General features: G+C 48.0%; 10 protein-coding genes across 10 annotated transcripts; 6 read left to right on the plus strand and 4 right to left on the minus strand.

Moving 5' to 3' along the window:
* Window positions 1-336: 336 nt before the first annotated feature.
* Window positions 337-1,484, minus strand: N7446_008518 (flavin-linked sulfhydryl oxidase ERV2). The gene is made up of 4 exons (XM_058517263.1): window positions 1,049-1,484; window positions 845-973; window positions 457-741; window positions 337-397 (listed from the first exon to the last, which is right to left on the minus strand). Exons 1-4 carry the CDS (start codon window positions 1,441-1,443, stop codon window positions 382-384), a joined length of 825 nt encoding a protein of 274 aa, XP_058370909.1. The 5' UTR covers window positions 1,444-1,484; the 3' UTR covers window positions 337-381.
* Window positions 1,485-1,865: 381 nt separating this feature from the next.
* N7446_008519 (GH92 family glycosyl hydrolase) lies at window positions 1,866-4,286 on the minus strand (the record flags this gene model as incomplete). Its single annotated transcript, XM_058517264.1, has 2 exons — window positions 1,866-2,469; window positions 2,521-4,286. 2 exons carry the CDS (start codon window positions 4,284-4,286, stop codon window positions 1,866-1,868), a joined length of 2,370 nt encoding a protein of 789 aa, XP_058370910.1.
* Window positions 4,287-7,372: 3,086 nt separating this feature from the next.
* N7446_008520 (uncharacterized protein) lies at window positions 7,373-8,310 on the plus strand (the record flags this gene model as incomplete). The annotated part of the gene is made up of 2 exons (XM_058517265.1): window positions 7,373-7,715; window positions 7,772-8,310. The coding sequence occupies exons 1-2, from the start codon at window positions 7,457-7,459 to the stop codon at window positions 8,308-8,310; spliced, it is 798 nt and encodes a 265-aa protein (XP_058370911.1). The 5' UTR covers window positions 7,373-7,456.
* A 281-nt stretch (window positions 8,311-8,591) lies between these two features.
* Window positions 8,592-9,859, plus strand: N7446_008521 (uncharacterized protein; the record flags this gene model as incomplete). The annotated part of the gene is made up of 6 exons (XM_058517266.1): window positions 8,592-8,750; window positions 8,811-8,889; window positions 8,943-9,083; window positions 9,133-9,246; window positions 9,299-9,493; window positions 9,564-9,859. The coding sequence occupies 6 exons, from the start codon at window positions 8,592-8,594 to the stop codon at window positions 9,857-9,859; spliced, it is 984 nt and encodes a 327-aa protein (XP_058370912.1).
* A 1,511-nt stretch (window positions 9,860-11,370) lies between these two features.
* Window positions 11,371-11,553, plus strand: N7446_008522 (uncharacterized protein; the record flags this gene model as incomplete). Its single annotated transcript, XM_058517267.1, has 1 exon — window positions 11,371-11,553. One exon carries the CDS (start codon window positions 11,371-11,373, stop codon window positions 11,551-11,553), a length of 183 nt encoding a protein of 60 aa, XP_058370913.1.
* A 3,620-nt stretch (window positions 11,554-15,173) lies between these two features.
* On the minus strand, window positions 15,174-15,398 carry N7446_008523 (uncharacterized protein; the record flags this gene model as incomplete). Its single annotated transcript, XM_058517268.1, has 1 exon — window positions 15,174-15,398. The coding sequence occupies one exon, from the start codon at window positions 15,396-15,398 to the stop codon at window positions 15,174-15,176; it is 225 nt and encodes a 74-aa protein (XP_058370914.1).
* A 30-nt stretch (window positions 15,399-15,428) lies between these two features.
* Window positions 15,429-17,397, plus strand: sit2 (putative siderochrome-iron transporter; the record flags this gene model as incomplete). The annotated part of the gene is made up of 3 exons (XM_058517269.1): window positions 15,429-15,733; window positions 15,793-16,406; window positions 16,460-17,397. The coding sequence occupies 3 exons, from the start codon at window positions 15,429-15,431 to the stop codon at window positions 17,395-17,397; spliced, it is 1,857 nt and encodes a 618-aa protein (XP_058370915.1).
* A 429-nt stretch (window positions 17,398-17,826) lies between these two features.
* On the plus strand, window positions 17,827-19,818 carry N7446_008525 (uncharacterized protein; the record flags this gene model as incomplete). The annotated part of the gene is made up of 4 exons (XM_058517270.1): window positions 17,827-17,931; window positions 17,985-18,094; window positions 18,149-18,762; window positions 18,821-19,818. The coding sequence occupies 4 exons, from the start codon at window positions 17,827-17,829 to the stop codon at window positions 19,816-19,818; spliced, it is 1,827 nt and encodes a 608-aa protein (XP_058370916.1).
* Window positions 19,819-20,660: 842 nt separating this feature from the next.
* On the plus strand, window positions 20,661-22,810 carry N7446_008526 (MFS transporter). The gene is made up of 6 exons (XM_058517271.1): window positions 20,661-20,839; window positions 20,933-21,200; window positions 21,255-21,649; window positions 21,713-21,774; window positions 21,842-22,414; window positions 22,479-22,810. The coding sequence occupies exons 1-6, from the start codon at window positions 20,827-20,829 to the stop codon at window positions 22,731-22,733; spliced, it is 1,566 nt and encodes a 521-aa protein (XP_058370917.1). The 5' UTR covers window positions 20,661-20,826; the 3' UTR covers window positions 22,734-22,810.
* Window positions 22,811-23,131: 321 nt separating this feature from the next.
* N7446_008527 (bifunctional fumarylacetoacetate hydrolase/alpha/beta hydrolase family protein) lies at window positions 23,132-24,883 on the minus strand (the record flags this gene model as incomplete). Its single annotated transcript, XM_058517272.1, has 1 exon — window positions 23,132-24,883. One exon carries the CDS (start codon window positions 24,881-24,883, stop codon window positions 23,132-23,134), a length of 1,752 nt encoding a protein of 583 aa, XP_058370918.1.
* Between the last annotated feature and the right edge of the window lie 1,891 nt (window positions 24,884-26,774).

A 26,774-nucleotide genomic window follows, 5' to 3' on the forward strand; every position in this document is an offset into this window, starting at 1 on the left:
TCTCTTCGTTGCCTTACTCTAGTGCCTATTAATTGTAGATATCCGGGCTATATACGTATAGTTACGAGGTTGAAGCATCCAACCAAGAGTCCTCGGAAATATGCTTCTGTATGAACTTAAACTTTATATCTTTGAAGACCAAAGTCTACATGTACTGATAACTCATACTACGATATGATAGCGCAAGGGATCTACCTCCTCTTCAACCCTCAAAAGCCACATGCAGAACATTAAAGGGTATATTGGTACTTTCGACGATCTATTACTGTACAAGGGAGACCAGCTCCATATGAATAACCAACCTGAGAATTTCGCCTAGGGTAGGTCAAATGCAAGCTAAATAAGACCGGACCCGAATGCGTATAAGAAAAATTCAATCGGTCAACCGCGGGTAGTCCTAAGCAGAAAGTTAGCCACCATCCACACTGTAAGCAGCAATACCAGGAAACAACTAACTCTTCCTTGGAAATTTCCACAGCCGGCCCATCATGCCTCGTGCCATCCTTCCCCGCGTCAGACCGTGAAGTAGCAGATCCTTGCTTGCCCTTCCCACCCTCTTCATCCCCATTACACCCACAATCATAAAATTCACCCAGATTGGCGCAGTCGAACTCGGGCTTATCGAGCATCGCATTGACCTCATTATGGATGAAGCATGCCCAGCCCGCAGCTGCATTGCGCGAGGAAACCTGAGGGGGATATTTGCTGAGATGTTGCTGGAAATGCGATGCACATTCTCCGCTGTTTCAAGTTTCGTCAGCCCCATTCTAGGATGTAGGTTTGGATTCTCGGAACAAACCCAAGGAACAGCAGGGGAAGGGGGGTGGCCGAGGGAGTTTATTACCATGGATATAACCGAGCGAATAGATAGATGTAAGAGCGCAGCGCCTCCTGCTGGTCTTCCGTGGGCGTTTCGGGGTATCGCGCCATTACCGTGTGGAAGTACTTCCATGTCGCACGACCTAATTCAGCCCTGGAGATCGACCAATCCACGGTCAGTCGTTGTCCCCAGTATACCATATGGTTCATGGTTCCGGATTCGCCTTACTTGACAGTCTCGTTGCCCAGCTTGGGCATCACCACCTCGCCCTTCAATGTGCTATCTTGGATGCTTATGCCCGGCGCGGTCACGGGTGCGGAATGGTCGATGTGGCCGGGGGCGCGGATGGCGGGGCTAGGTGGCCCTTGCGGTCGAATGAAGAGGAAGAAGACAAGACATAGTGCGATCGCTGCGCTGCTGATAATGCGCCGTGTGATTTGCCGACTTGCCATATTGGCGGGTTGATGTCGAGGAGCAATGTCGCCAAGCGATCGCGTGAGCACCTGGGACCGAAGGCGGGGTATTCCCGAAGAGCTCGAGAAGAAAGTCTTAAAGATAGTGGTTTTAGCAAAGCTCAGCTTGTTCTTCGTCGAAAAAGGGATTCGTGTCCCCCAGGGTCGCATGCTGCTTAGTCATGTGATCGCCGTGCCCAGGCCCGGTGGAGCGATCCGCAAATGTATACCTCTGTCTCTACTGCATGCCTTAGAGCCAACTCACGACTATATTCCGTTTCATTCTACATGGCGAAGCTCGCACTGGCCTCTAGCTAGTAGATGGGAGTGTAGAAGAAGCATTGATAGAACATTGAACCATCCTTCAATTGCTCGAGCACTGGACTGATCTGATTGGGCCTTTAGAGTCATGGTATTGGTCGAAGATGCAGGAAGCTATTTGCAGTTAATAGGGCATTTTTGCTTCGAGAGCGACAAGGTTAAACCCGATGCGGAGAAATATTGACAGACCGCCAGAAAACATTCTTTGTTATCAGGATACATCATCCCCAATGCATATCACATAAAAACACTGGACTAAAACACGGAACCATTTACATGCCATTCGCGTCAACCCCAGCAAGCGAGTCACTTAAGCTCGGAGGCAAGTCCTCCTTGCGTGTACCCCAGTGGCTCTCCTCGTCCCCAAGCGTCAATTCTAGCGTCATACCCTGCGTGAAAAACTCATGCGGAACCCAGCTCTTAGCGTATGGCTTTCCATTGAGCGTGGCACTCTGGATGTAGATGTTATTATAAGTTTTGTCGAAATTGACATTTCGAATTGTGGCTGTTTTGTTGGTTTCTGGGTGTGTGACTTCAACGGCTTCGAAGAATGGAGGGATGATTAGGTAGACGTTTTGACCGGGGTTCGGGAAGAGTCCCATCATGCTCCATGCGAGGAATGAACCCATGGCTCCTGAGTCATCATTGCCAGGTAGACCATTGTGCGTGGCATTGAATGAGGATGGGATGTAAGCGTGGGCTCGGCTGGCAGATAGACCGGGTCGTCCGGCGTAGTGGTAGTCATAAACCGTCAAGAAGACGGGCTCGTTGCCCATGTCTGCCAAACCAGAGGTGTGGAAGTAGTCTAGCCGTGACACAAAGGATTCTGGGCCGCCAACTAGCTTGATCAATTTTGCCATGTCGTGGGGGACAAAGCTATGAGGGGTCAGCGATTAAATCTGTGAGAGAGTTTATGGGTTGACGTACAATAGATATTCCCAGATACTGGACTCGAAGGTTTCTGAAGGATTCGAGGTGAGAGAGCACCATGATGCCAGAGCACTGCAGGCAATAGGATCCTGATAGCCCCAGGTGCCATTCAGGTACTTGGGTTGGAAGAAGCCAGTAAAGCCAGTGTCTGTTCCATTCTCCAGAAGCGATGTCTGGTTATCTTTATACAAGTTTTGCCAATTGTTAGACCGAGACAAGTATGTGGTGTAGTCTTTCTTTCCCAGGCCTTTGCCTACAACGGCCACGCTGTAGTCATTATAGGCATATTCCAAGGTCCGTGAAATACTCCGTGAATTGGTACCAAAGCCGATATAGTCAAAATCCAGGTATGGGATATAGTCGAGGTGCTTCCAGCTCTGAAGACCGCCTCGTCCTTCATAGGACCACTCAAGTGGCTCGTTCTCCGCATCGTTGACCATCGCTTTGTAGGCAAGCTCCCAGTCAATTCCAGTCAGATTTTTGACATAGGCGTCAGCCAGAACAATGTCGGCGTTAGAACCACCCTGCGTCCAGCCTTTGCAGAGACTCATGCGGCAGTCGGGGAGCCATCCTTCATGCTTGAAGGTATCGAGCAAGCTTCGAACCATTTTTGACTGTGCTTGAGGATCAATAATTGTCAAGAATGGATGCTGCGCGCGGAATGCATCCCACAAACAGTAGAAACTGTCAAAGTAAGGCTCGTCACTCTTCCATAACGGGTTCTCGCCCGTGAGATCTTGAGGTGACAACATGGTCCGATAGATGCCACTCCAGAAGCTGCTCAACATGTCATCGCTGACACCACCTGGCGTGACCTTGATCGGGCTGATTTTCTCCTTCCAAGCGTCCTCTGCATGTTTGCGCAGACCATCAAAATCACTATCCGGATCAGATACCTCACTCACGGCATTTTGGCAAGCCTGATCAGTGCTCACAAAGCTGACACCCACTCTCACAGTGACGACCCCGTCATTTGGCCGATCAAAGGTCATATAGCCTCCAGCTTGGAGGTAGAAATTGTTGAAGCCACGAGTGACAAACAGCTCCTTCACTGATCCGCCTCGGTCATTAACCCAAATCCCACCGTCGATAGCATCGCCACTGAAATCAGCACAGAAGTACAACTGGTACGATCCAGCCCCGAAACTCGGCAGGAAAGTCCCATTGCCCTTAATCCGGCCATTTTCAGCATCGATACTGATGGAAGCATTCTGTCGACTATCCCAAAGATCAGTCAGATCCAGTGAGATCAACGGATTAAGGTCACTTCCATCCGGCAACTTCGATTCAGGGAAAGTAAACCGATACAACGCAGTGCGCCGCGCAGCAGTCATCTCAGCTTGAATACCACCTTCAAGCGTCAAGGCAAAATAACCCGGCTTCGCAACCACCGAGTCATTTTTGTAATGAACAGCGCGTGCAGTCTTTGGAAACTTGCAATTATCCACGAGATTGTCGACGCAATATTGAGGGAACAGCGGGAAATTTCCCATGGACGGATTCCCGCCAGTGCCACTGTCATGCATGTGCGAAAAACCAGTGACATTGCTCCCATCCGTTGAGAAACCTCCTGTATTCTGGCCATCGACGTCCGCAACGGGTTTTGCTAGGCCGTATGGAAGGCTTGCGCCTGCGAAGACGTTGCCGCCATTGGTTGATCCGATCAAGGGGTTGACGTATTTCAGATCATCTTGCGTGGCCACTGTACCCAAAGCGAATTGCAGGAGTACGTTATACAAGAAGGTTTTCGGTACAATCGCCATGCTTGGAATATGCTTGTTTGAGCCACGCGCAGTGACGCGTTGGGTCTGGAGGCTGAGGGATGAGTGCAGAAGGAAAGAACAAATGCCTTGTTCTGCAAGGAGTTGTCCACCTTGTATTGACTGCAACGTCACATTGTTTTTTGCGATTCCTGACCTAATTCGTGTTAGTGTTGGATGTCAGGGGTCGTGCGGGGTTGGTGTATCTTAAAGTCAATGCTCTTGTTGCAGTCGGTGTCTCGGTATATTATTGTTACTTGAAGAGTTGCATGTTTTGTAAGAACTTCGCATGCATCAAGTTTGTTTGTTTCCGAGCAGTCGCTTTGCCAGACATTTCCCCAAATTATCTAAAGGTCCACATTGTTTCTCATTTCGAGTAGAAGTTCAAGCGCCATAAAGGGTATTGATAGAGAGCTGCCCGTGTCAAAACCATGTCTGTTATGGAAGATCTTGATCCGTGCCGACCGAAAAGTAGCCGTAAGGCATTGAAGTATTCTGAGTCAAATGATGCATCGATTATGTCTGCTGTGATGACAACATTCATCTTACTTAACTGCTCCATGGTGTTGACGTCTTTTGCTGATATAAGAAGGGCTTGGGGCCAGACTGGAAAGTCTGGCTTGAGAATTGAAAGAGTTCCAAAGCACCGACATTCTGTGAACGCTTCTCAACCAGACTTTGGTCGAAATGTAAATATTTTCTGGACAATAAGGAGATCCAGAACATCGTGACGATCTTGGTAAAATTGCGTTTCTGCTATCCCATCAACCAGAATTTCGATAGGAAAATGATTGGGAAATTGTTTCAGCAACAGTTACATGGCCTTTTACTACCACATGCTGCTTTGAAAACTCGGTCCGCCGCCTTTATACAAGACTGTTGACATGGGTTCCGTCACCTCGCTTTTTTCAAGATGACAAGCCATAGCAAAGGTCCAAATGTAAGAGGTTACTAAGAACCAAAGAAGAAAAGACCTCAGAGTCTTTTTTTAAAAGTGAAAAAAGTTGATACTCCCTTCGGCCCTGGTTGTCCCCCAACCAAGAGCCGTTGGCTTTCCAAAGCCGTTGGTGCCCGCCCACCTCTCCCCTCCGGCCGAAGGGGAGAGAGGACGGGGAAACACCAACTGGCCAAGCGCGGAAATCCAGGATCGAGGGGAGGTACTCTCACCTGGGTCCGACAGCTAGGCCATAGGGACCTTCGGTGAGATAATAGCCCCAATTTAGGTTGATACCATCCCCCTTTGTCCCAAAGAGGAAATTTGTGCGAGTCAGGGATCGAATCGTCCCTCTCTCTTATTATTTAAATAAGTCTGCCAAAACGCTCACTATAATTATTTTAACCAATACCTCACCTTGTGGAAACCAGCCAAGAGCCACGGATAGTACGTTGTCTTCATCACAATTACCGGCAGCTGATACCAGCACATCTTCTGAAATGACAGCCTCCCCGTCAAACGCAAGCAGATATGTCACCGTAGCTTCTGGGCACCAGAAGTTGCTTGCTGCCGCGTAAAAGAATTCTCCATGATTCTGATGTTCGGCCCTGCATTGCTCACAATAAGTTCAAGTATTTTCGTGTTGTGGGAGCTTGCTGCCTTAACCAAACCTTTCTGTGAGACAATGACGCCGGCCTGTTGCCTTTGTAGAAGCAGGTTCATTATGTCTGCCCCGTAAGTTAGGTTGGATACAAGCGGATATATGACTTTCTCGCTGATAGGAGTATCTGGACTCCATTCCTCAAGCAGTATTTCCATCATTCGAGACTTTTCCTTTGATTTCCTGCTGCTGCAGTCAGAATCGTTTTGCTAAGAGTGACTGAATATGACTTTTAGTTTAAAAGAACACGCAGAATGCCTGAGTAGCGATAATTCATGGATGCCGCTTTGAGCAATTTTGTGGTTTCTGCGCTTGCTTCTCGTATCAATTTTTGGATTTGCGAACAATCAAACTCAATCCCACACCCCCGTGATTCAATCGAAACCTTCCACACACCGGAGTTGTAACAGCATTGCGAGAACATCCCCTGAAACCAGTCCTGGCTACAATAAACATGTCGTCCATGTTCTTACAATGGCCGCTGCAGAATCCTCTGGCCACAGTTATCATTCTACATTGCAGCATTCATAAACAATCATCAGGCGTCAGGTACCAGATGCTGGAAATGTTGCTGCCATGGTCAATCCGCACCCAGTTGAAGTAGGTAGTGGAATGATAAAACAACTGTCAATCCTTTTATGTAGCTCTGAAGAGTGGGTCTCTTTTCTCTCTAGCTCGCTCAAATACTTCTGCCGTGGTTCGTACTTCTTCGTTGTTTTCTACTGTGATTTAGTTCTCAACTTCAAAGAATTTCTGATCTTTTGGGTGGACTCAACCTCTCTTTTGGAAGAATCCAGAGATTTCGATCTTCGGGCTTGCTGTCTATCTACTTGCGGTTCCAAAGATGAGAAGGTGATGCAGGCTCAGGAATCAAAGAAGAATTGGGCGACGACCCATGCCTTTCGTCATGAGCTAGCGGCTCTGCCATATTACCCCCCTCTTTTTGACTTCTCCATTCAGATTGACAGGTTGGGAACGGGGGCCATCATTATCATCCCGAACGCCGTGATCCTTACCACGGCCGAGACAATCAAGTAGTTTCTAGACTATTTTTTATGTATTTGAATGGCAGTCAGCTCCACCTCGGGTAGCGAAAACAGATCTGGAAGGCGTGAAGAGAATTGGAAAGGGGTTTCGTCCTATGTGATCTGTTAGGTATACATACATGACAGTAATGCGAACTTAAGTATACACCGGGTTCTTCTTGGGGACCTGTATATCTTATTAAAATCATCAATGTGTATATATACATGTACAAATCAAAAACAAACCAAAGAAAAGGGTTAGACAGCTATGTATGTGGAGCGGGTCATGTTTGGGTTTAGCGCCACTGCTTCTAGATGTATGGCGCCAAGTGAAGTAGCTTACAGTGGGGTTGATGACGCCCCACTTACGAATCTTCGGAGTTAAGCATCAAACACCAACACAAAGTAACACTTACTTTTAGTTAGAACTGAGCAAGGGGTAATCATGATCAGGAAACTACACGGTATGATAGAAAGGGGTAGGAGTGATTTTTCGTCGTTGTCCACTTAATCTTTATACTCACACTTTACAAACTACACAAAAACACGGAAAATGACAGAAGCACATGTGCTCGTCTTTGGGGGAAATGGCAGAATTGCTCGATATATGACTAGCTTAATGCTTGCCCGGTCATGGAAAGTCACCAGTGTTATTCGAAGCCTCCATCAGAAGAAAAGTCTGTTAGAACTAGGCAAGAGTCAGCCTGGGACGATTGACACACTGGAGATGGACTTGAAAGATATCAAGACACCCAACGACGCGAGCAGAATCCTTGAGAGTGTTAAACCGACATGCGTTGTGTTCGCAGCAGGTATAACCCTCCTTTTACAGTTTCAGGTTCTCGCAATCTCTAACCGTTTCAACTAGGGTCATTTGGAGACGTCTACGCCATAGACCGAGACGCAGCCCAGCATATAATCAAAGCCTCCACCGAAGCTCCATACATCACCAAGTTCCTGATGATATCGTTTCCTGCGGCACGCAGAGCAGCAGCACCTTGGTGGGGAAAACGCGACATACAAAACTGGCAGCAGGAAACGAACTCGTATCCCGATATCGCCGAGGCCAAAATTCAAGCGGATGAGTATCTCGTTGCAATGAACAAAGAGCGGGAGGCTCGTGGTGGTCCGCCTTTTCAAGCAATCAGCTTGCGGCCAAGTTGGCTTCTTACGGGGCCAGCTACGGGGAGGGTGAAACTAGGGAAGACTCCCTCATTGGGCCAGGTGAAGATTGCAGATGTTGCGGCTGTAGGTGTGAGTTTGCTGGCGCGCAATGATACGAATGGTTGGTATGATTTAGTTGAAGGGTCCGATAGTGTGGACAAGGCGGTTGATATGTGTGTTGAAGATGGGGTCAATTGTTTTGAAGGGGAGGATATTGAACGTATTATAAAGTCATATAGTTAAATCATGATGAATAAAATCACACTGTTTCTATACCTCAACCCCATTTTCTTTCTATAGATCACATTGACGCAATCTTCGCCTTGCAAGGTTGCCACCCCGCAAACCACCGGAGTTAAGCAACAACGGGAAATAAGAATGGACCCACCAGGTGTAATCGACTATTTTTAATTCCGGTCACAATAGCATTGAGACATATAAATTGAGGACTTCTGCGACTTCTTGTCAATCATCGCAATTAATTATTCACAACGAATCACCAATACCTTCCGTCAACAATCAAAATGGTCAAGACAATTCCCTTCGGCAGCATCCAGGTCCCAACACCGGGTTTCGGTGCAATGGGTCTGAGCTTCGGCCTGGGCTCCAACCTGAGCCTTGAGGAAGCCGAGCCAGTCCTCCTAAAGGCCATTGAGCTTGGTTGCACATTCTGGGATACCGCCGTAAGTTAAAATTTCATTGCCACAAGGAATAATCCCAGAATCTAACATCAAGGCGCGCAGGTTGTCTACCAAGCCGGTGTAAACGAGAAGCTTCTTGGAGACTTCATCCGCAAGCACAATGTTCGCGATAAGGTTTTCAGTACGTGGTTGTACAATCTCACATTGAAGCCAATAACTAACTGTTGTTGATAGTTGCCTCGAAGTGTGGTTTTGATGTGTTTGGTGGTGGCTCAGTCACCAACTCCGCTTCGCATATTAAGGAGTATATTGAGGGCACTATTGAGAGACTCGGCTTTACTCCTGATTTGTACTACCTGCACCGCATTGATCCTAGTATGTCTTATTATCCACCGTTGTGGTTTCAATTGCTGATTATCGACAGACACACCTCTTACCGAGTCTATCCCTGCTCTTGATGAGATCCGCAAGGCTGGAAAGACCAAGTACATTGGGCTTTCCGAGTGCTCTGCTGCGACTCTGCGCAAGGCCAACTCTAGTGAGTTTGAATCCTTGATACCTTTGGAATATTGGATGCTAATTGTGAATAGTTGCCAAGATTGACGCTATCCAAGCCGAATACTCCGCTTTCGAGACGGTGCATGAGACAGACGGTCTGATCGATACAGCTAAAGAACTGGGTATCGCGTATGTCGCCTATAGCCCTCTAGGACATGGCTGGCTGGTCGATGACTTTAAGTTCAAAACCCCTGACGACTTTGCTCCCGATGACTTCCGCCGTAACTGTGAGTATAATTCCATCGTTCCTTGCTTTTGTTCTAGGACCGAATTTGCTAACCTAGTCATCGTTGATAGCTCCTAAATTCCAAGGCGACAACTTCTACAAGAACCGAGCAATCGTCGAGGAAATCAAGAAGCTCGCTGCTAAGAAGGGCTGTAACATTAGCCAGATTGCTCTCGCTTGGGTTGCTGCCCAGGGCATGATCCCCATTCCTGGAACGACTAAGGCTACTCGTCTTGAGAATAACTGGGCTTCTCGGGATGTTGAATTCTCTGAAGAGGAAAAGAAAGAGATGCGCAAGATTATTGATGCTGCCAAGCCCCACGGAAACAGGTATGGTCCCGTGCACCAGGCTATGGTTGGCCACTAGAATATGGAAGACTAGATATTAGAGGTCATGATATGGAATATTTAAATGAGATTGAAGTTTTAAAACTTGAAGTACAGTATGTTGAAAGTTGTCTATCGTTTGGAGTAGGTCATTTGTGCGACTCGAGTTGTCTATTCACCGTAGTAGGGACGTCCTGCAAGGAAGTTCGGTTGCACAAAGCTGACTGACGGTTCATAGCTGTCATAAATGGTACTGTTATATTGGAAAACAGATTCCCCAAGTACACTTAAATTATGTCCCGAGCCCTGTGCTGAAACGCCCTAATCTATGTTTGGGTTCGTTGAGAATCTTGTTCTTCTATAAGTAGAAGCATATTTTTATAGGACCGAAAGAATGACTTAAAATATTGTGCTTTACGTTAAACTCATCAAACATGTGCAACATTCATATTTCAACCTTTCCTCTGCCTTGGTCGTAGGACTTTAGCCATCGCCTTGAGCGCCGAGTAAAGTGCTTCGCACAATATGGCATCAAGACTATCCACTTCAAAGCGTTCCAGCTGTTGAACAGCCACCCTCATCTGATGGTATGTGGGTATATTGGCACTGGGGGCCTGTCGTTGCAGGGCGCCATGGGCCGAACTTATAGTGCCTAGGCAGAGCGTAATGCTGAGAATATTTCGTTTCCACTAAATATGTTTTGGTATTCCAACCGGTTGAACTTTGTCGTAAGGCTGATTGTCTTCAATAACAATAGAACTTCTAAATTATTGTAGGATACTGCCCACGCCGTCTTGCTAAATAACCCAAAAGGGGTGGGTAGCTTTGCGAAGTGCCTTCTTCTATATCTTAAGGCACATGGCCAAAAGGAAAGTAGGGACATGCTTCACTTTCACAAGGTAAACTGTGATCGATTAGATCGGAAACCGAGTGTTATAGTGACTCGAGCCTACAACCATCTGGTTATGCGTTCGACAGGAGCGTAGCCTGATGACCTCATGAACCTTTATATTCACGTTTGATCCTCAACTGTGGTCATGCCCTGAAAACGGCCTACTCCACTAATGGCGGGATCTAGATCCTTACTTGAAGAATACATGACTGTGATCTGTGACGTCACAACCTTCTTACTTCACTGTGCCAAATCAAAATTCGGATACTTAAGAGCCGAGGTGCTCTTCCGTATTTAAAAGTGGAATCTTCGCCGGAATATCTTTTACGTGTCTACCTACCTAGGCTGCCATACGAAAACCCGAGTTACGGATACTTCTGTATTATTTTGCCCATATACCGCACGGGAAAATGTATTTTCTACTACCACTCCTCTTCAGCAGCATACTTTATCAATCTGCAGCAGCAGATCAAGTACCACTCGTTGAAGTTGTTGATGGAAATGATGCTGATTATAACAACACATGTCAGTGAATGCTGGTAAAAGGGGTTCCTGGAAATCTATTACTAATTTTAATGGTCCAACAGCTTTCCTCGACTGTACATCTGAAGCATCACGCGAAACTTTAAGTAATTGGCTCTTATTCAATGCTTCCATGCATGAATTCCAGGCAAGAAAATCTGCCTGCTGGTGTCATGAGCTTCTGGATTGGTCAGACGATGGATGCTCTCATGCCGACGACTATCCTGACGGAAATAACTTCCTTCCTAGCTGCCAAAGACATGACTTCGGCTATCGCAACTATGGGAGGCAGTCTCGCTGCAGCCGTGAAAACAGAGTGATGATCGATAAGAATTTCAAGTCGGACTTGTATCACGAATGTGATGGAGATGATGAATGCAAGAGTTGGGCTCGGATATATTACTGGGCTGTACGCGTATTTGGACACTCTCATTGTGAAAACGGCCATATTCCTTGTGGACGCCTCGGAAAACCCGACTGCCGTGATGGGAATCATCCCAAACTTTGTCCTAGTCCTCAAGACTAATTCCTCACCTTTTTTGTTCTTCTATAACAACGGCTGTGATTAGTTTACTTTGTAAATGGGATCTGTGTGATATTTGGAGCAAAGCTTACCCTACAGTACGCGCTGTATTGCCGCTCGAGGAAACTTTCCATTTTCCGAATTAGGTCTAATCGGGATTGTGAATGTTACGCATATAAACTTCCCTTCCATTCAGAAGTTGTTCCAACTCCATCCCCGACAATTCTGTTACAAAACCTGCAGTTGCCAGCTAGCTGAGGGGCCGCAAACTAATGATGGGCCACCCGGAACCAACCATCCCTCCGAGAGCAATGCCTTAGCGTGATAACGTGTAACTCCCAATACCCAAGCACGCCCCAAGGCTGAAGAACCAAAACACTTCGGAAAGGGCGCTAGAAGCAGCCTCCATCTCGCCGTACCTCTGAATACCACCAATGTCAGGCACGAATTGCGCTAGTGAAGACAAAGCTCACATGAACAGTTCTTGATCGAGATCCTGAACGTTTGCACTGAAACTAGTGGAGAAGCTGGAGGTGATGACATTCGTGGTGGTAACGGTGGAGCTGGATGAGTCGTTTTTGACTTACCACCATAACTGAGATCAACCAGCCCAAGCTTCTATCGCCACTCCCACGTGTAGAAAATGGCAACTAGCGCTCCCTGTTTTGCCACCAACCACCCTGATACGCCATTCAAGGAAAAGTCGGATCTTTGACTGGGCTCGTCTTTATAGTAGCTCCAGGTACGTTTGATAAAGCCCTTAAGCTCAGCGAAAATCTCTTCAATCGGATTAAGGTCTGGCGAGTATGGAGGTAGATAAACAATTCCACTCCCGTATCAACACACATCTGCGAAATATTCTGAAAATGATGAAAGGAGGCGTTGTCCCTGACAATAACAGATCTGAGCTCTGGCCACCTTCCGCCGTGCTGCAGAAGCTTAGCGATGAAATCCTCGAATACGGTGGCACCAGTTGAGCCGCGGAATACACGAGAGAGAACAGTTCCGTCCTAGGCATATACCGGCAGTATCTGATATCGCTGGTCGCGGTGAAAATGTGATGCTTGCACGGGAGCGTGGCCAAGTGGTGACCACCTGGTCCGTCTAAAGCCTACCCGTTTATCACACCCTGATTCACCAACGTATACTAGGTGATAGGGCTGGAAGTCTGATATATTGTGTTAAAAAAAACCCCGTAAGTCCGCGTTGTGTTCCTTAGCATTCTGACGGGCTACCTTTTCAGACTAACCCTTCGAGACGAGAGCCCTCCTGGTGCTTTTGAGGTTGTTATTTGTGTCTCGAAATCGTCCCAGAAGAAAAGGGCCTTCTCATCCAGATAGAGACTTGGGTTTTCCAACAGGGGATCGCACAATGCTTCTAATGTCGATGGGGTTATGGTTCGTCTTCGACCGATTCGATTTGGAGGGGCATGGACATTTCCAAGTAAGTTTCTGCGGATATTTTTGATCGTTCGCTGCATCCAGCTTCTCCGGCCATCTGAAACGTAGTTAGCGACTGGCTCCGTAACAAGTCCTCATTAAATTGTAGCTTCGAAAGGGGTAGCCTCGGTGCCATGTCGCATATACCAGCTCGGGCAACAAAAAGGATGGTGGGTAAGTGAATGCCTACAAAAGACGGGCAGACTTTGGGGGAGGGGGTGCATGTCGGTCGCAATCGTACTGGGAGTTCCTGCAAAATACAGGCGTCTATTCTTGAAAAAGGGACATGCACAGCTAACCACCCTGCAGACCAGGGTTTGGAAACTATGTGTAAGTGTACGCGGATGAATTTGTTTTCGAATACAGCAGTACACAAGACCTACAGGCTATGTAAAGGGACAGGATGGACAACTTCTTCTCCAAGCGGTCGGGCAAGCCGACACAGTTGATGAAAAAGGATTCGCGTCGATCGAGGGTAGTGTAAGCCCGATGACACAGTGCAACGAGGCATGCGCAAGCACAGAGGCCAAGTTGCGGGATCCAAAAATGAGAATAATCAAAGTGTTCCCAATAGGAAACTTTCAGAGATTAAACTGAAAAGAACAGATACTACACTTGATCTAAGCCAATAGGCAAAGAGAGCTAAAGAAGAAAGAAAAGAGAAGGAAGTTTGGAGGGAGAAGAGGGTTTATATACGACACATTTAGTGCAAACAGTGCAAACAGTCACGTCTCGCTGATTCTCTTCTACATGCACTTTTGCCATCTGGGAGTTCCCCCGCCTCGCTAGTCTAATGTTTCTGCTGCGTTAGGTTCCAAAATCCATCACGGCTCTTAACGCCATGGGAAGTGAGGATCCCAAGGAAAGATGTAATCAAAACCCTATTGTATTTGTACGCTTAGGAAAACGTAAAGCTTCATCGGTATGTCCCACAGAGTGGCAAAGGATATTAGTGATACGTGTATTCCAACTTGAGCAGCATCATCGCCGGCCGTCTTCGGGATCTCCGTTAGATTTGTGACAAAGGATCTGATTAGATGAGATGAGATGACAGATTGATACTCCGAGGCTGCGTGATTTTTCGGTCCGTCCAGTCCCGGGCGATTCCGATAGCCATACGCAAAGTTTTCCCGCCTGCAGCAAGAACCGCAGAAGATCTTCCGATAGTCAACGATTCACACGACTTGAAGCCAATAGAAATTAGAAATCGATCGCAAAGCCGAGAAGTGTCTGCAGGAAGGATCAAAGCAACCTTGGCATGGAAAGTTAGTGACCGGGCGAAGCGCCTCAAGCGCCGCCAAAACAATCCGAAGGGGCCCCACCTGGGTTGGGCCACAATTGGTACCCCAGTCTGTGCGTCCCACAGACTTCTCAGCGGGAGAGGCTTGACTAGCCAGCCCATGAGCATGCCAAGGTCGAAGCTTGATTCACGGGGTCATCAGTGGTACTTTTCTGGTTGATGGTTATCTGATTTGGATCAGATAACAGGATTGTAAAGTCAAAATTGCGTACGGAGCCGCCGAAGGTTGCCGACTTGTTCCCCCACTGCGTAGTCAATTAGGTTGAAAGACGGCCGGGAATCGAAATCATGACGCTATGATTGCTTGGCTGAAAAGGATCTATGTTATCTCTGCTTTTTTGTTCCCTTGCACGGGTGTCGCGTGGAGACGTAAGGGGTAGGTTCTAGCCCCGCGCCCAGGTGGTAAGTGGGAAATAGAGTGAGACAGATGATGCCACCATGACTTGCAAGTAGAAGAACACACTGTGATATTGAGGTTGACGCAAACGGGCCAGGGTCACAAAGGGAAACTGCAACTCTGGGATGGGTGGGTCCGCTATACCTGTTCTGGAAAAAACTTCAACAGTGACCAATCAGTGTTGCGGACTGGGTCCGACAAACAGACGAATGAGCGATCACTTCCTGTCACAACAGCCTCTGATTGGTTTGTGGTCCAATTATGGGTTTTCTTCCCTGAGATTATCTGATCTTTCGGAGCCTCCGTTTCGAGGAAAAAAATTGGGGTTGCGCTGCGGGAATTTCTGTGAGCTCCCGGGCCTCCAGATCATAGGGACCCCTCAATGCTTCCTTCTTCTTCTTCTTCTTCTTCTTCTTCTTCTTCTTCTTCTTCTTCTTCCTCCATCCCACTATATCCTCCAACCTCACACAGCATCCGGGACTGAGGATCGCATTCGGTCTGAGCATCTAGTGCTCGATTCACGGGATTGCAGAAGAATGGGCGTCCTCGAGACAGTTCGAGGTCGCGATGAAGGCGGTGCCATCGCCAGGACGATAGTCGGAGACGAATCGTATCGATCACAGGAGAAATCAGGCCTCGATGCCGGCCAAGAAGCGTCGCAATCCGATACCGAATCACCACCCAACACCGGCGGCTTCCACACAGGCGATGTGAACGACGATGAAAAGGAGCTGGTACGTCACCCCGATCAGGTCACAGAGGGGGCGGAGTTGGGTCAGCAGAAGGCTGAGGCGGCGGCTCTCGTCTGGAGCTGGTCGGCGTTGGTCGGCATCTATGCTTGGTGAGTTGGATCATGTCTGCGTGGCATACCGACGATATCTGACGATGATCAATTTCCAGGATCTGGATCTGCTTTTTCATGTTGGCGTTCCACTCGGCGATAAGCACCTACTTGATTAACTATGTTATGGGAAGCTTCAAATCCGCACCGCAGGTTTCAACAGCATACATCCTGGCGAATATCGTCGGTGGCATTCTCAAGCTGCCGATGGGTAAGACTCTAAATCTGTGGGGTCGTGCCGAGGCTCTGGTCGTGTCAACGGGTATCTATCTTCTCGGCATGATTGTGTTAACCGCCTGCAATGGCCCCAATGGATATGCAGCGGGCTATGTGCTTTACTGGATTGGGTACTACTGCATCTACCTGATCCTGGATATCTTTATTGCGGATACCTCCGGTCTGAGGAACCGAGCTTTCGCTTTCGGCTTCATCCAGACGCCTTTCATCGTTACTGCGTTCACTGGTTCACTAGCGGCAAACTCGATCTACCTCAAGTACGGATGGCGGTGGGGATATGGTATTTTCTGCATTGTGATGCCATTCGTGTTCTTGCCTCTGGCTGTGGTGTTCAAGTTCTATGAAAAGAAAGCAAGGAAGCAAGGCATCTTCCGTCGCCAGCCCAGTGGGCGCACTACCATACAGTCCGTCCTGCATTACTTCCATGAGTTTGATGGTATGGGCCCTTGCAACACATTCCGATTATCGATGCTGACGTTTAATCTATAGTCGTTGGTGCTTTCCTACTGATGATTTCCTGGGTCTTGTTCCTCCTGCCATTCAGTCTGGCACAGTACGGACGCTCCCAGTATTCAAGCGCGAGCTTCATCGCTCTCATCGTGATTGGTTTCTGCATGTTCTTTGTCTTCGCTGCATGGGAGAAATGGGGCGCACGAACACACTTCATCCGCTATGAGTTGATCAAGCGACCAACAATTCTCGGCGCATGCCTTCTATCCGCCGTGCTCTTTTTCAGCTTCGAACTCTGGGATCAGTACTTCTACAACTTTATCCTGATGTCCTATAATATCCCAGCAGTCCAAGCAGGATATATGCTCCAGATCTACAATGTCGGCTCCTGCTTCTTCTCCCCCATCATCGGAGCTATCATCTGGGCGACTGCTCGTTTCAAGTACATCTGCCTGTTCTTTGGTGCACCCCTCATGATCCTCGGATCTGGTCTGATGATCTACTTCCGAGGCTCAGAGCACGGTATCGGCTACGTCGTCATGTGTCAGATCTTTATTGCCTTCGCCGGAGGTACCCTGGTGATTGGCGAAGACATGGCTGTCATGGTGGCAGGTGGTCGTGAGGGCACCCCGATGATGCTGGCCATGATCGGACTATTCTCCAACATTGGCGGTGCGATCGGTTTGGCCGTCGGTGCTGCCATCTATAACAACGTCTTTGTCGAGACTCTCGCTTCCCAATTGCCTGACAACTTGAAGGGCAACGCCACTCAAATCTACTTCGACGGTATCGATGTTCAGACAACCTACCCCTGGGGCTCAACCCTCCATACTGCCGTTGCGTATACATGGGGCTATGCCCAGCGCATGAACTGTATTGCATCGACTTGCATTCTGGTTCTAGCCTTCCCTTGCATCATGGTTTGGAAGAACTACAATGTCAACGTGAAGCAAAACAAGGGTCGAATGATTTTTTAGGCGGGCTTTCCATTGCACAGTATACCCGCGTGGGTCGGAAAGTCATGTCTCTTTATTTTCTTTAGAGTATGGTTCGTTCTCTGCCGTATAGAGAAATGTCCACCTTTGACTACCTCTGTTGTAACTATTTCATTGAGCGTGGATGATACCATGGTATATATTCAAAATTGGATCTTATTAGTTTAAGATACTTGAAGCAATGACCGTTTCTCACTCACAAGCAGAGTAAGCCTTTATGAATAGGTATATCTCTTCTCACTCCAATCTGAATACATCCGATTGGCCGGTCCTCGCCACGAGGCGACGGCAAGAAGACCGTGGTGGGGCCGAACTAAACCCGCCATTGGCTTTGGACTCGTACCTCAAGGTCGATTTTGCCTCTGTCCTGCTTCTACCTCTGATTGCATCTTCTGTTGAATTGCATCAATCATGCAACCCTCCGCAGCAATGGATCTGCGCGACTCATTTGGGGACCGGAAGATTCCTGACATCTCGCGAAAGATCACGGCATGTGTTCTGTGCCGCAAGCTGAAGGTGAGAACCATTCAATTATTGCAATATGCAGAGTCGTTGGCTAACTATCTCAGATAAAATGTCACATGAATAACGATAAACCCCCTTGCAATCGCTGCAAATCTCGTGGGCTGTCATGTACTGTCAATAAGAGTCTCCAGATGCTACTGGAAAATGATGTTTTGTATGTGCTCCAGATATCCACCTTATATCTGGAGATTCTAATGGAGGCTATTAGATGGAAGGAGAAAATGGAAGGCCGGATGAGCAGACTCGAGCAGTCCATCATTCAAAGCACGAACCAGCCTCCTAGAATTACTGCCGGGAATGCCGCTCCATGGCAGCAGCCGTTAAGCATCGATAATGCCGAAACAGAGAGAGTCAACATCCAAACTAATCCACAAAACAACAATATCTCTGGCACGATTACATTGAATCTGTCATGCAGTCTTGGAGCATTCCCAGCATCATCAATGGTCAGCCTAACACCAAGCGACATGACGAATTCAGGTCAAACCCCGGATCCAATATCCCGCGAAATCATATCACAAGAAACAGCAGAGAATATGTTCGCGTACTATAAAAGGACCCTTGATCCCTGTATACACCATATCCTCGACGAGAATGAGACCTTGACTGTGATCCGCACTCGCTCTCCTCTCCTTACAACTGCAGTCACCACCGTGGCCGCCTTCTGCAATGGCTCCAAGAACTACAACGCTCTTCTTGAGTTATTCAAAAACCAAGTGTCCGCAAAAATGTTCTCAAATAATCGTTCATTCGACGATGTCCGCGCTCTATGCATTGGAGCTCTATGGCTCAACGAAGTATCCACCGCGCTGAATAGTCTAGGTGAGTACCCCACAATCCCAGATACCGATGTCTACATCTAATGCGCATACACAAAAAGCCGTCCGCATAGCTGCAGAACTAGATCTACACAGATGCATCACCAAAATGCCACATACAAAAAGAGCCTGCTACGACCGCACCAGACTCTACTGGCTCGTCTATATATGCGACCATCACTGCTCCCTCATCCACGGTCGACCGCCCCTAACACGAGATTTCCAATCACTACGAAGACCACGCGATTTCCTACAGAGCTACTTCACCACCCCGTCTGACCTGACGATGATCAGCCAGGTGGAGTTGTGGTCCATCAGCAGCCGTGTCTTCGACATGTTCGGCGCGGATATCGAATGTCACGTTGCTGCACAACGACCGGATGAGCTCGCTCGGTTGAGTATTGCCTATAATCGATGGCGCGAGGAGTGGCTCGGTATGCTTTCCTTCACGAATTCGCCGGCAGGGTTCTCACGTCGCGTCTTCGATCTTCATTATTATTCTGCGACATTATACCTCTTTTCGCATGTTTTCCGAGGATCGCAGTCACAATCACAGTCGCACGCCACCAAACTTCCTACTGGATCTGATACAAACGCGAATACCTTCGTCAACGGCGCGATACGAAGCGCTTTTGCAATAATCCGCTGTATAGTGGACGTGGACGACAACAACAAAAGTCTATGGCTAGAGATGCTCCCACCATACATTGGAACGATGGTCGCATTTGCTTGCGTCTGCTTGGTGAGGGTGTCACGTCAGCAGACACCCCTGGCGTGTGATATGCACGACGAAGATATCCCCGGTTATCTCCATCGACTGGTCCAGGTACTCCGTTTATCACCGGTGATGGATCAACCTGCTCATCCTTTGGTGAGTATTACTCGGAGCTTGGAGACTGCGACTACCACAGCTGGACAGGAGTTTAGTCATGATCCATCGACGTGGAATGAGATCCGGGACTTGGACTTGGACTTGGATTTGGGTGTTTTCGACATCTTTACGAGTGATTCGTTTAATGGTTGTATTGATAATCACGGCGCTTCTTTTTCGGGGTTGTAATGGTATATGAGTTGTCGTCTGATTATCGCATCATACAACATTCTAAAACAACGCCGAAAAGTTCGGAGATCGAGTTTGGAATAGTAGCTCCAAGCCTGTAATCCTGGCTCAAGGCACCAGCAAAACACCGACTCGGCATTTCTGTGCCGAGATCAAACCACCCAACCAATCACACGGAAATAAGAAATTTTGAGGCTTGAAATTGTGGCATTGGCTGTCTTAGCTGCAGGGCCAAGAGGTAACTGGGTAGCCACGAGGTTTGGACGTCATTATTGTTATGCAGCTTGCTTACTCTCGTACCGGAACCTGCCGTTAGCCGAATGCCGGTTGCGGGGATAAGGACTACCTTAACTCTCTCCACATTTATGGAGAAATATGGAGACAAGAAAAGACATCTGTACATGTCAAAAGGGTTATCTCTGAGTCGTTTGACGATATCATCAAAAACAATGTATCTCACGGCATTAAAATTGTGCGAGGCTCGGGCCTCTGAGAACGAGCCCCTAACCGGGATCGATCATGTTGTTCTCCCCCACCCCTTTATGTGTACAGGTAGAAAACTGGTGGTCTCGTATTGATTGCATGTTGTTTATTGGATGATGTGAGGCTGTAGCCTACCTACAATATCCTTGTCTATCCTCCAAATGCACTTCAAGAGCAAAGAGACCTAGTGGACACCCCGTTAGGCTGAAAATCATAGATCCCGTGCAAAATTATCCCAGGAATACTCCGGAATTATGCATGCACCGGCGTTCGGGCTAAACTCCGAAGCTAACGCAGTTCACTTTGAGGATTCCTTTGCTTTCGATTTCTAAACCCCCTCTTCTTATATAATTCTCCGCCTTCCTTTTCTTCTGTTATGTGACGATTCAACATCTCCCTGTCTGCTAGACTAGATCTAAGCATATGTTAAGTGCCCGACCCCAAAAGCAGACCAAGTGAAGCAGGAGAACAGTTTGTAAAGCGTCGATCGAATTCAATTATCGTGACAGCGACGCTTCCTACGTCATGAGCGGGGCGAGTAAGTCTTTCTTCCAAAATATCAAACATCCGTGTCTGGGCACATGGATCTGCGCGAAAGCAAACAAAGGCAAAATCTAAATATGTCATGCAGACACCCCCTCCGTCGAAGGATCGACGCCAAGAGCGAGTTCTCAGGAAATTCACCGAACAGACGATGAAAAGGATATCGTACTCGACCAAACGAAACGAGACTCCGATCTCGAGAGTGGTCCCGCACAAGCCGACGACGAAGAGAAGGCAGATGTCGACCCAAACATTGTCACCTGGGATGGACCAGACGATCCCGAGAACCCACTCAACTGGACATCAAAAAGGAAACTCGGAACAACATGTTCAATTGCCCTGATCACCCTACTCACGTACGTTACCCTCCAATTCAGATCATATATACCCGCTAACCATATCCCCAATAGACCCCTCGGCTCCTCAATGTTCGCACCCGGCGTCCCACGTCTAGTCAAAGACTTCGGAGTAACCAGCACCGAACTCTCATCCTTCGTTGTTTCCGTATACCTACTGGGATATTGTTTCGGGCCTCTGCTACTGGCACCTTTGTCAGAGATGTACGGCCGACAATACCTCTATCATGGCTGCAATATTCTCTATGTCATTTGGACGATTGCTTGCGCCGTTGCGCCGGAGATTGGCAGCCTTATTGTGTTCCGGTTCTTTGCTGGCTTTGCTGGTAGTTGTCCGCTGACTATTGGTGCTGGATCTATTGCCGATATGTTTCCGCAGGAGAAAAGGGGTGGTGCTATGGCGGCTTGGGCTATTGGGCCTTTGATTGGGCCTGTTATAGGACCTATTGGTATGTTGATTTCTCTACTAAGAGGTGTAGCCCTATTGGGAATAGGTTGCTAACATCATGAAGCTGGAGCATTCTTGTCGCAGGCTAAGGGTTGGAGGTGGACTTTCTGGGTTTTGGCTATGGCTGTAAGTTGAGACAGCGCTAATTGACACGAAAGAAACAGGGGATAGTTGATACTGACTTCAACTCTAGAGCGGCGCCATCTCATTCACCTCAATATTCACCATCCGCGAGTCTTATGCACCAACGCTCCTAGCCCGAAAAACAAAGAAACTCCAGAAAGAAACAGGGAACATGAATCTACGCTCAGCCCTCGATAGCGGCCGCACACCACGAGACCTATTCCTCTTCTCAATCGTCCGCCCAACCAAAATGCTCTTCCTCTCACCAATCGTATTTCTCCTCTCTCTCTACGTCGGCGTGGTCTACGGATATCTATATCTGCTATTCACAACTATCACTCCAGTCTTCGAAGAGACCTACGGCTTTTCCCAGGGAATAGTCGGCCTCTCATACCTCGGTATTGGCATTGGGTCAATCTTGGGACTTGTGATCCTAGGAGCCACCTCTGACCGTCTACTAAATTACCTATCTGCCAAGAACGGAGTCAGGAAACCGGAATACCGTCTTCCACCAATGATCCCCGGATCCTTGTTTGTCCCGGCTTCGCTGTTCATGTATGGCTGGTCGGCGTATTATCATACTCACTGGATTGTGCCCATTATTGGGACTTCGTTGCTTGGTGTTGGCATGCTGGTTTCCTTTGTATGTTTCTTCACTCCAGAGGGTTCTTTTTTGCTGTGTCGCTGACTGATAATCTTGCTTCCAGATGACTGTCAGTACCTACTTGGTAGACGCATTCACGATCTACGCTGCCTCCGCCATGGCTGCTAACACGGTTTTCCGCTCACTGGCCGGCGCAATGCTCCCCCTCGCCGGTCCTAAAATGTACCAGGCACTTGGACTTGGGTGGGGAAACTCGCTACTTGGATTCATTGCATTGGCGCTTTGTGTGCTACCTGTCATTTTTTGGCTGTATGGTGAGCGCATAAGAACTAGTAAGCGGTTCCAGGTGGAGTTTTGATTGGGGGAAGAGCATGGATTTGGCGTTTTGATTTGCAGTAAATAGTTAGTCTCTTTCCAGATTTACATAAAAGGCAGCGTATTAGTTACGTTTAACTTAATTGAATAATTTCGATAGCCCTTTCAAATATCCTGGTAGTTTTCACGTAGGGCTTGGGAATAGAAATAATTCATCTCATTCGTCTGGATCTGGGGCATTGTGCTACATTGGTCCCTATGGAAGGTATAGTTCCCTTTTAATATACAAGGCTATTCAGAAATGCCGGCCGGATTTCCGTCCTTTTTGGTACTTTTCGCGCCTATTTTTGCGTGGTATTGATTATGCATTTATGGTTTTTGCTCTATAAATCCATGGAACCATTCCCTTTCCCAAAACGAAAAAGAAAAGATATACGGCTCCTAAATCTGCGTCAAAACCGCCTTTACAGTTTGATCTACATCCTCAAACAGATGCCAATGCCCAACCTTCCTGAGCACCTCAACATGTCCACCTCCCGTAGCCTCTGAGTACTTTTGACAGAGAGCCGGCGAGCTGACTTTGTCCTCTTCGCCAGTAACAAAGGAAACAGGAATACGGAGGCTCTTGACGTCCAACGTCTCACTGGCAGATCCAGCAAGTGCCGCGCAAGCCTTCGCATATCCTTCAGCATCCTGACTCAAAAGTGAAATACGCACCGCAGCGACAGCCAAGGTGTTAGTCTGCTGAACGTAGGTTGAGAGTCCGGCTTGAATGATGGCATCCACAACCCCCAACATACCCTGCTTTCGGACCAAAGCAGCCCGAGCGTAGGAGGCTTGACTTCCTGCCTCCGGAAGGGGACTTGGGGGAGGGCCCATCAGGATAAGCTTGGACACAAGTTCTGGATATTCCAGAGCAAGTTTGAGTGCCACGAGAGAGCCCATTGAATGGGCGATTACGGTAACGCCTTGGTTGACTCCAGCAACTTGTGACATGTGGTAGAAATCCTGCGCAAAGGAGGCTATGGAGATGGTACTGAGGGCTGATGTTGGGGAGAGGCCATGTCCTTCCAGATCTAGAAGATGCAAGGAATGAGTCGGCTGCAGCTTTGCAACAAGAGGATAAAAGTAACTGGTGGATCCGCCCAGTCCATGGATGAAGAAGACCGGAGGACCATCTGCAACACCTAGCCGTTGGTAGAAAAGGTTCTTGCCGTTGATGTTGGTCAATCCCGAGTTGGCGAGTGCCTTCTGGTTAGCAACGGGGATGTGAGATTCAGCGCGCTCGGAGGTGGTGTTGACCGCATCAGAAGCAGCAATCGTATTCTTCAAGGTTCCCAGACCTGTCACAGATATGCTGATCTCATCTCCGGTTTGCAGGAACTTCATGGGTCTAAAACCGAAGCCAACGCCCGCAGGAGTACCAGTGGCGATAACGTCGCCGACTTGTAATGTCTGGCCGGCGCTGATGGTAGCAATAAGCTTAGGTATGCTGAAGATCAATTCACCGAGAGTGGCCTCTTGACGCTTTTCTTGGTTGACAAAGGTCTGTATTGTCAGGTTCTCTGGAAGGCTTTCCTTAGGCACAGCGACAGGGCCCATCGGGCAGAAAGTATCGGGTGATTTGCCGAGGAAAAATTGCTTGTGGTCACGCTGTCGCTCTCGTGCAGTCATGTCATTCACAATAGTATAACCCCAAACGTGGTCCAACGCGTTCTGCTCCGAAATCTGGAAGCCCGACTTGCCAACGATGACGCCGATCTCCCCCTCATAGTCGACTGTACTGGTGAAATTTGAATGGAGCAAAATAGGGTCTCCGGGACCAATGATAGAGGTCGCACGCTTAGTGAAAATTACGGGGTGTGTCGGCTGGTCAATCTTGTCGCTGGCATCGTAGCCAGAGGAGTTAAACTCGCGCGCATGTTCCACGTAGTTCTTCCCAACAGCGAGGATGTCCCGCCCTGAAATTGGAGGCAGATGCTTCACACTCGAAAGAGGCAAAGCTTGCGATCCGGAGGCCGTGATTCCCTTTTCACCAGCTGTGATGACTTGATAGAGATTGGTCAATAGTGTGCCTGATTTGAAGGACAGCGGCGTGATGATCGAGGTTCCAAAGTCGAGGTGGCCGATGCGGGGGCCACTAGACTCCAAATAGGCGATATAGTTGGTAAACATGCTGGGTACTCCGGCCATTTTGAACAGCAAACGCTTGATACAGATGAAACAAACTGGACTATGCCGTTTTGTTTTATAAGTGGCAGGTTCGGTCTCCCCACTATGATTCCCCGCTATTCGTGCTCATCTCCGCGCTTCTCCGACCCGACTCTGATGTCTGGACCGAATTATTTTCATATTTTCGGGGCAAATGCCGGAGAAATGAGGTCTACTCTTGTGCCCAGATGCGCAGCTGCAGCGGAGCCCATTTTGGACTGGCTCCTAGGATATATGTGAGGAAATCACCGACGGAAATGGCAACAAGAAAGCCCAAGAATACCCAGTGCAAGATCCGCAATGTAGCAGGCGCGCGTTTGCTTTTCCCATCGGCGCCAAGTTTCAAGTTGAGATGAGTGAGGTCATACAATACGCAAAAAAGAAAGAAAAACGAGATCGCAGGCAATTTTTCCGAAAACCACAGCGACCGCGTAACATGCTGTCCCAAAGCGGACGTATTTAGCTCCAAATCCACTTACAGCAGTTGCTCGAGTCGCTGCAGATTGTGCCATGAAAAATATGTAATACCTATCGGAGGCACCAGAGAAATCAGCGTTGAGACTTTTGCCCAGGTGTGGGTTGGACAATAAGTGCAATTGCGATCCCTTGGGCTGTCATGTTAGCCCATGTTTCTAATACTTGTGGCATATCATTTAGGCATCAGATGAAAAAAGGGGAAATGACCGGCGCTAGGAGGTAGGAGTGCACGTTTTAATCGGCTAGCTATGCATGTTAAATGCTTCACGCAGACGAGCGGGCACATTTCGCATCCTAATTTGCCGGGCATCTTTATTAACGGAGATTACAACAGCTATGCTAAGTCGCTTTTGATAGATCTCAAATTTTATGGACTAACAGGCTCAAACTTCAGGTAGCAATTATAGTTCGTAATGCTGACCGAAAATTCAGCTATTTTCCGAACAACCCATCCAATTCTTAACCGTGGTTCATCAGTACTGTCTAATAGTCTTCTTCTATTGGTTCAATCGGATATAACAGATTGCCTTTATGGCCGAGCTTGTCTGTAGTCGTCGGAATTAAGCTTGGTCAGAAGATTGGAACCAACGGTTTCCCCACAGATTAAGGCAAAAATTCCAACCAAACTACTTAGTTTCGACTATAAGCTAGCATACAGACCCAATATTTCTTTATATAAGAGAAAAATTGGGTCTTTGCAAGTAACTCCAAAATTGGGGGTTTGAGTGTCGAACATGGGATGACGGAATATGGACCGGCGATCTGGTTTCCAGTAAGCAGCCTTCTTCAATCTGGAGACAATCTGATAATTAGCGCCAGCTCAGATCCAATGAAGACCTTCCCCCAGGCAGTCTCTCCCGCCATTTCCCTCTGTGTTATTCTTTGCTCTTTTGGTATTTTCCAGATTGGGTTAGTCCACTTGTTATATAAGCGTCGAGGCTCTCCGCGCCAATCACACGAGATCATATGTAGGCAGATCCCCCAGAGAAAAGGGCCGAGGTCGGCAGTGTGGGTTTGGCCTGGCTTTTCTTCATCTGTTCGATATTCGGATTACCTTTGGCCCTCTGAATGGCAGCCATCAATGCCATTGCGTCGGAGTCACACAAAATCCAGGAAGGGGTGCTTGGAATGTAAAAGGAGGCATGTTAAGGTCGGTTCCAGCAATGGACTTGCTCTCCTATATCAACTAGTCCCACAACTGCCCGCTATAACGCAACTGTATCCTTTGATATCTGGCCCTGTTGTCTATCAACTGAGTCTCAAGTCTGACATCATCTGCAGTGCGATGAACGCGTTCCAAAATGTACTTTGTGCAGAAAGCGCAAACTGGAGTGCAGCTATCCCCCGTCCAGCAGTGACGGGGACAGTCCCCAACCATCCGTTGCCCCAGACGGAA

This window comes from Penicillium canescens (genome assembly GCF_028828765.1).
Source record: "Penicillium canescens strain IBT 15451 chromosome Unknown utg000005l_segment0_segment0, whole genome shotgun sequence".
Lineage (NCBI taxonomy): Eukaryota > Fungi > Ascomycota > Eurotiomycetes > Eurotiales > Aspergillaceae > Penicillium > Penicillium canescens.

Excerpts from the sequence above, each read along its gene's own strand:
- N7446_008518 (XM_058517263.1), bottom strand. The coding sequence starts at position 1,443 with ATGCGACCCTGGGGGACACGAATCCCTTTTTCGACGAAGAACAAGCTG. Across the intron at positions 974-1,048 it reads CTGGGCAACGAGACTGTCAA|GGCTGAATTAGGTCGTGCGA; the intron begins GTAAGGCGAATC and ends GTCGATCTCCAG. Across the intron at positions 742-844 it reads TTCGCTCGGTTATATCCATG|CGGAGAATGTGCATCGCATT; the intron begins GTAATAAACTCC and ends AACTTGAAACAG.
- N7446_008526 (XM_058517271.1), top strand. Across the intron at positions 21,201-21,254 it reads GCCCTGATCACCCTACTCAC|ACCCCTCGGCTCCTCAATGT; the intron begins GTACGTTACCCT and ends TATCCCCAATAG. Across the intron at positions 22,415-22,478 it reads TTGGCATGCTGGTTTCCTTT|ATGACTGTCAGTACCTACTT; the intron begins GTATGTTTCTTC and ends TCTTGCTTCCAG.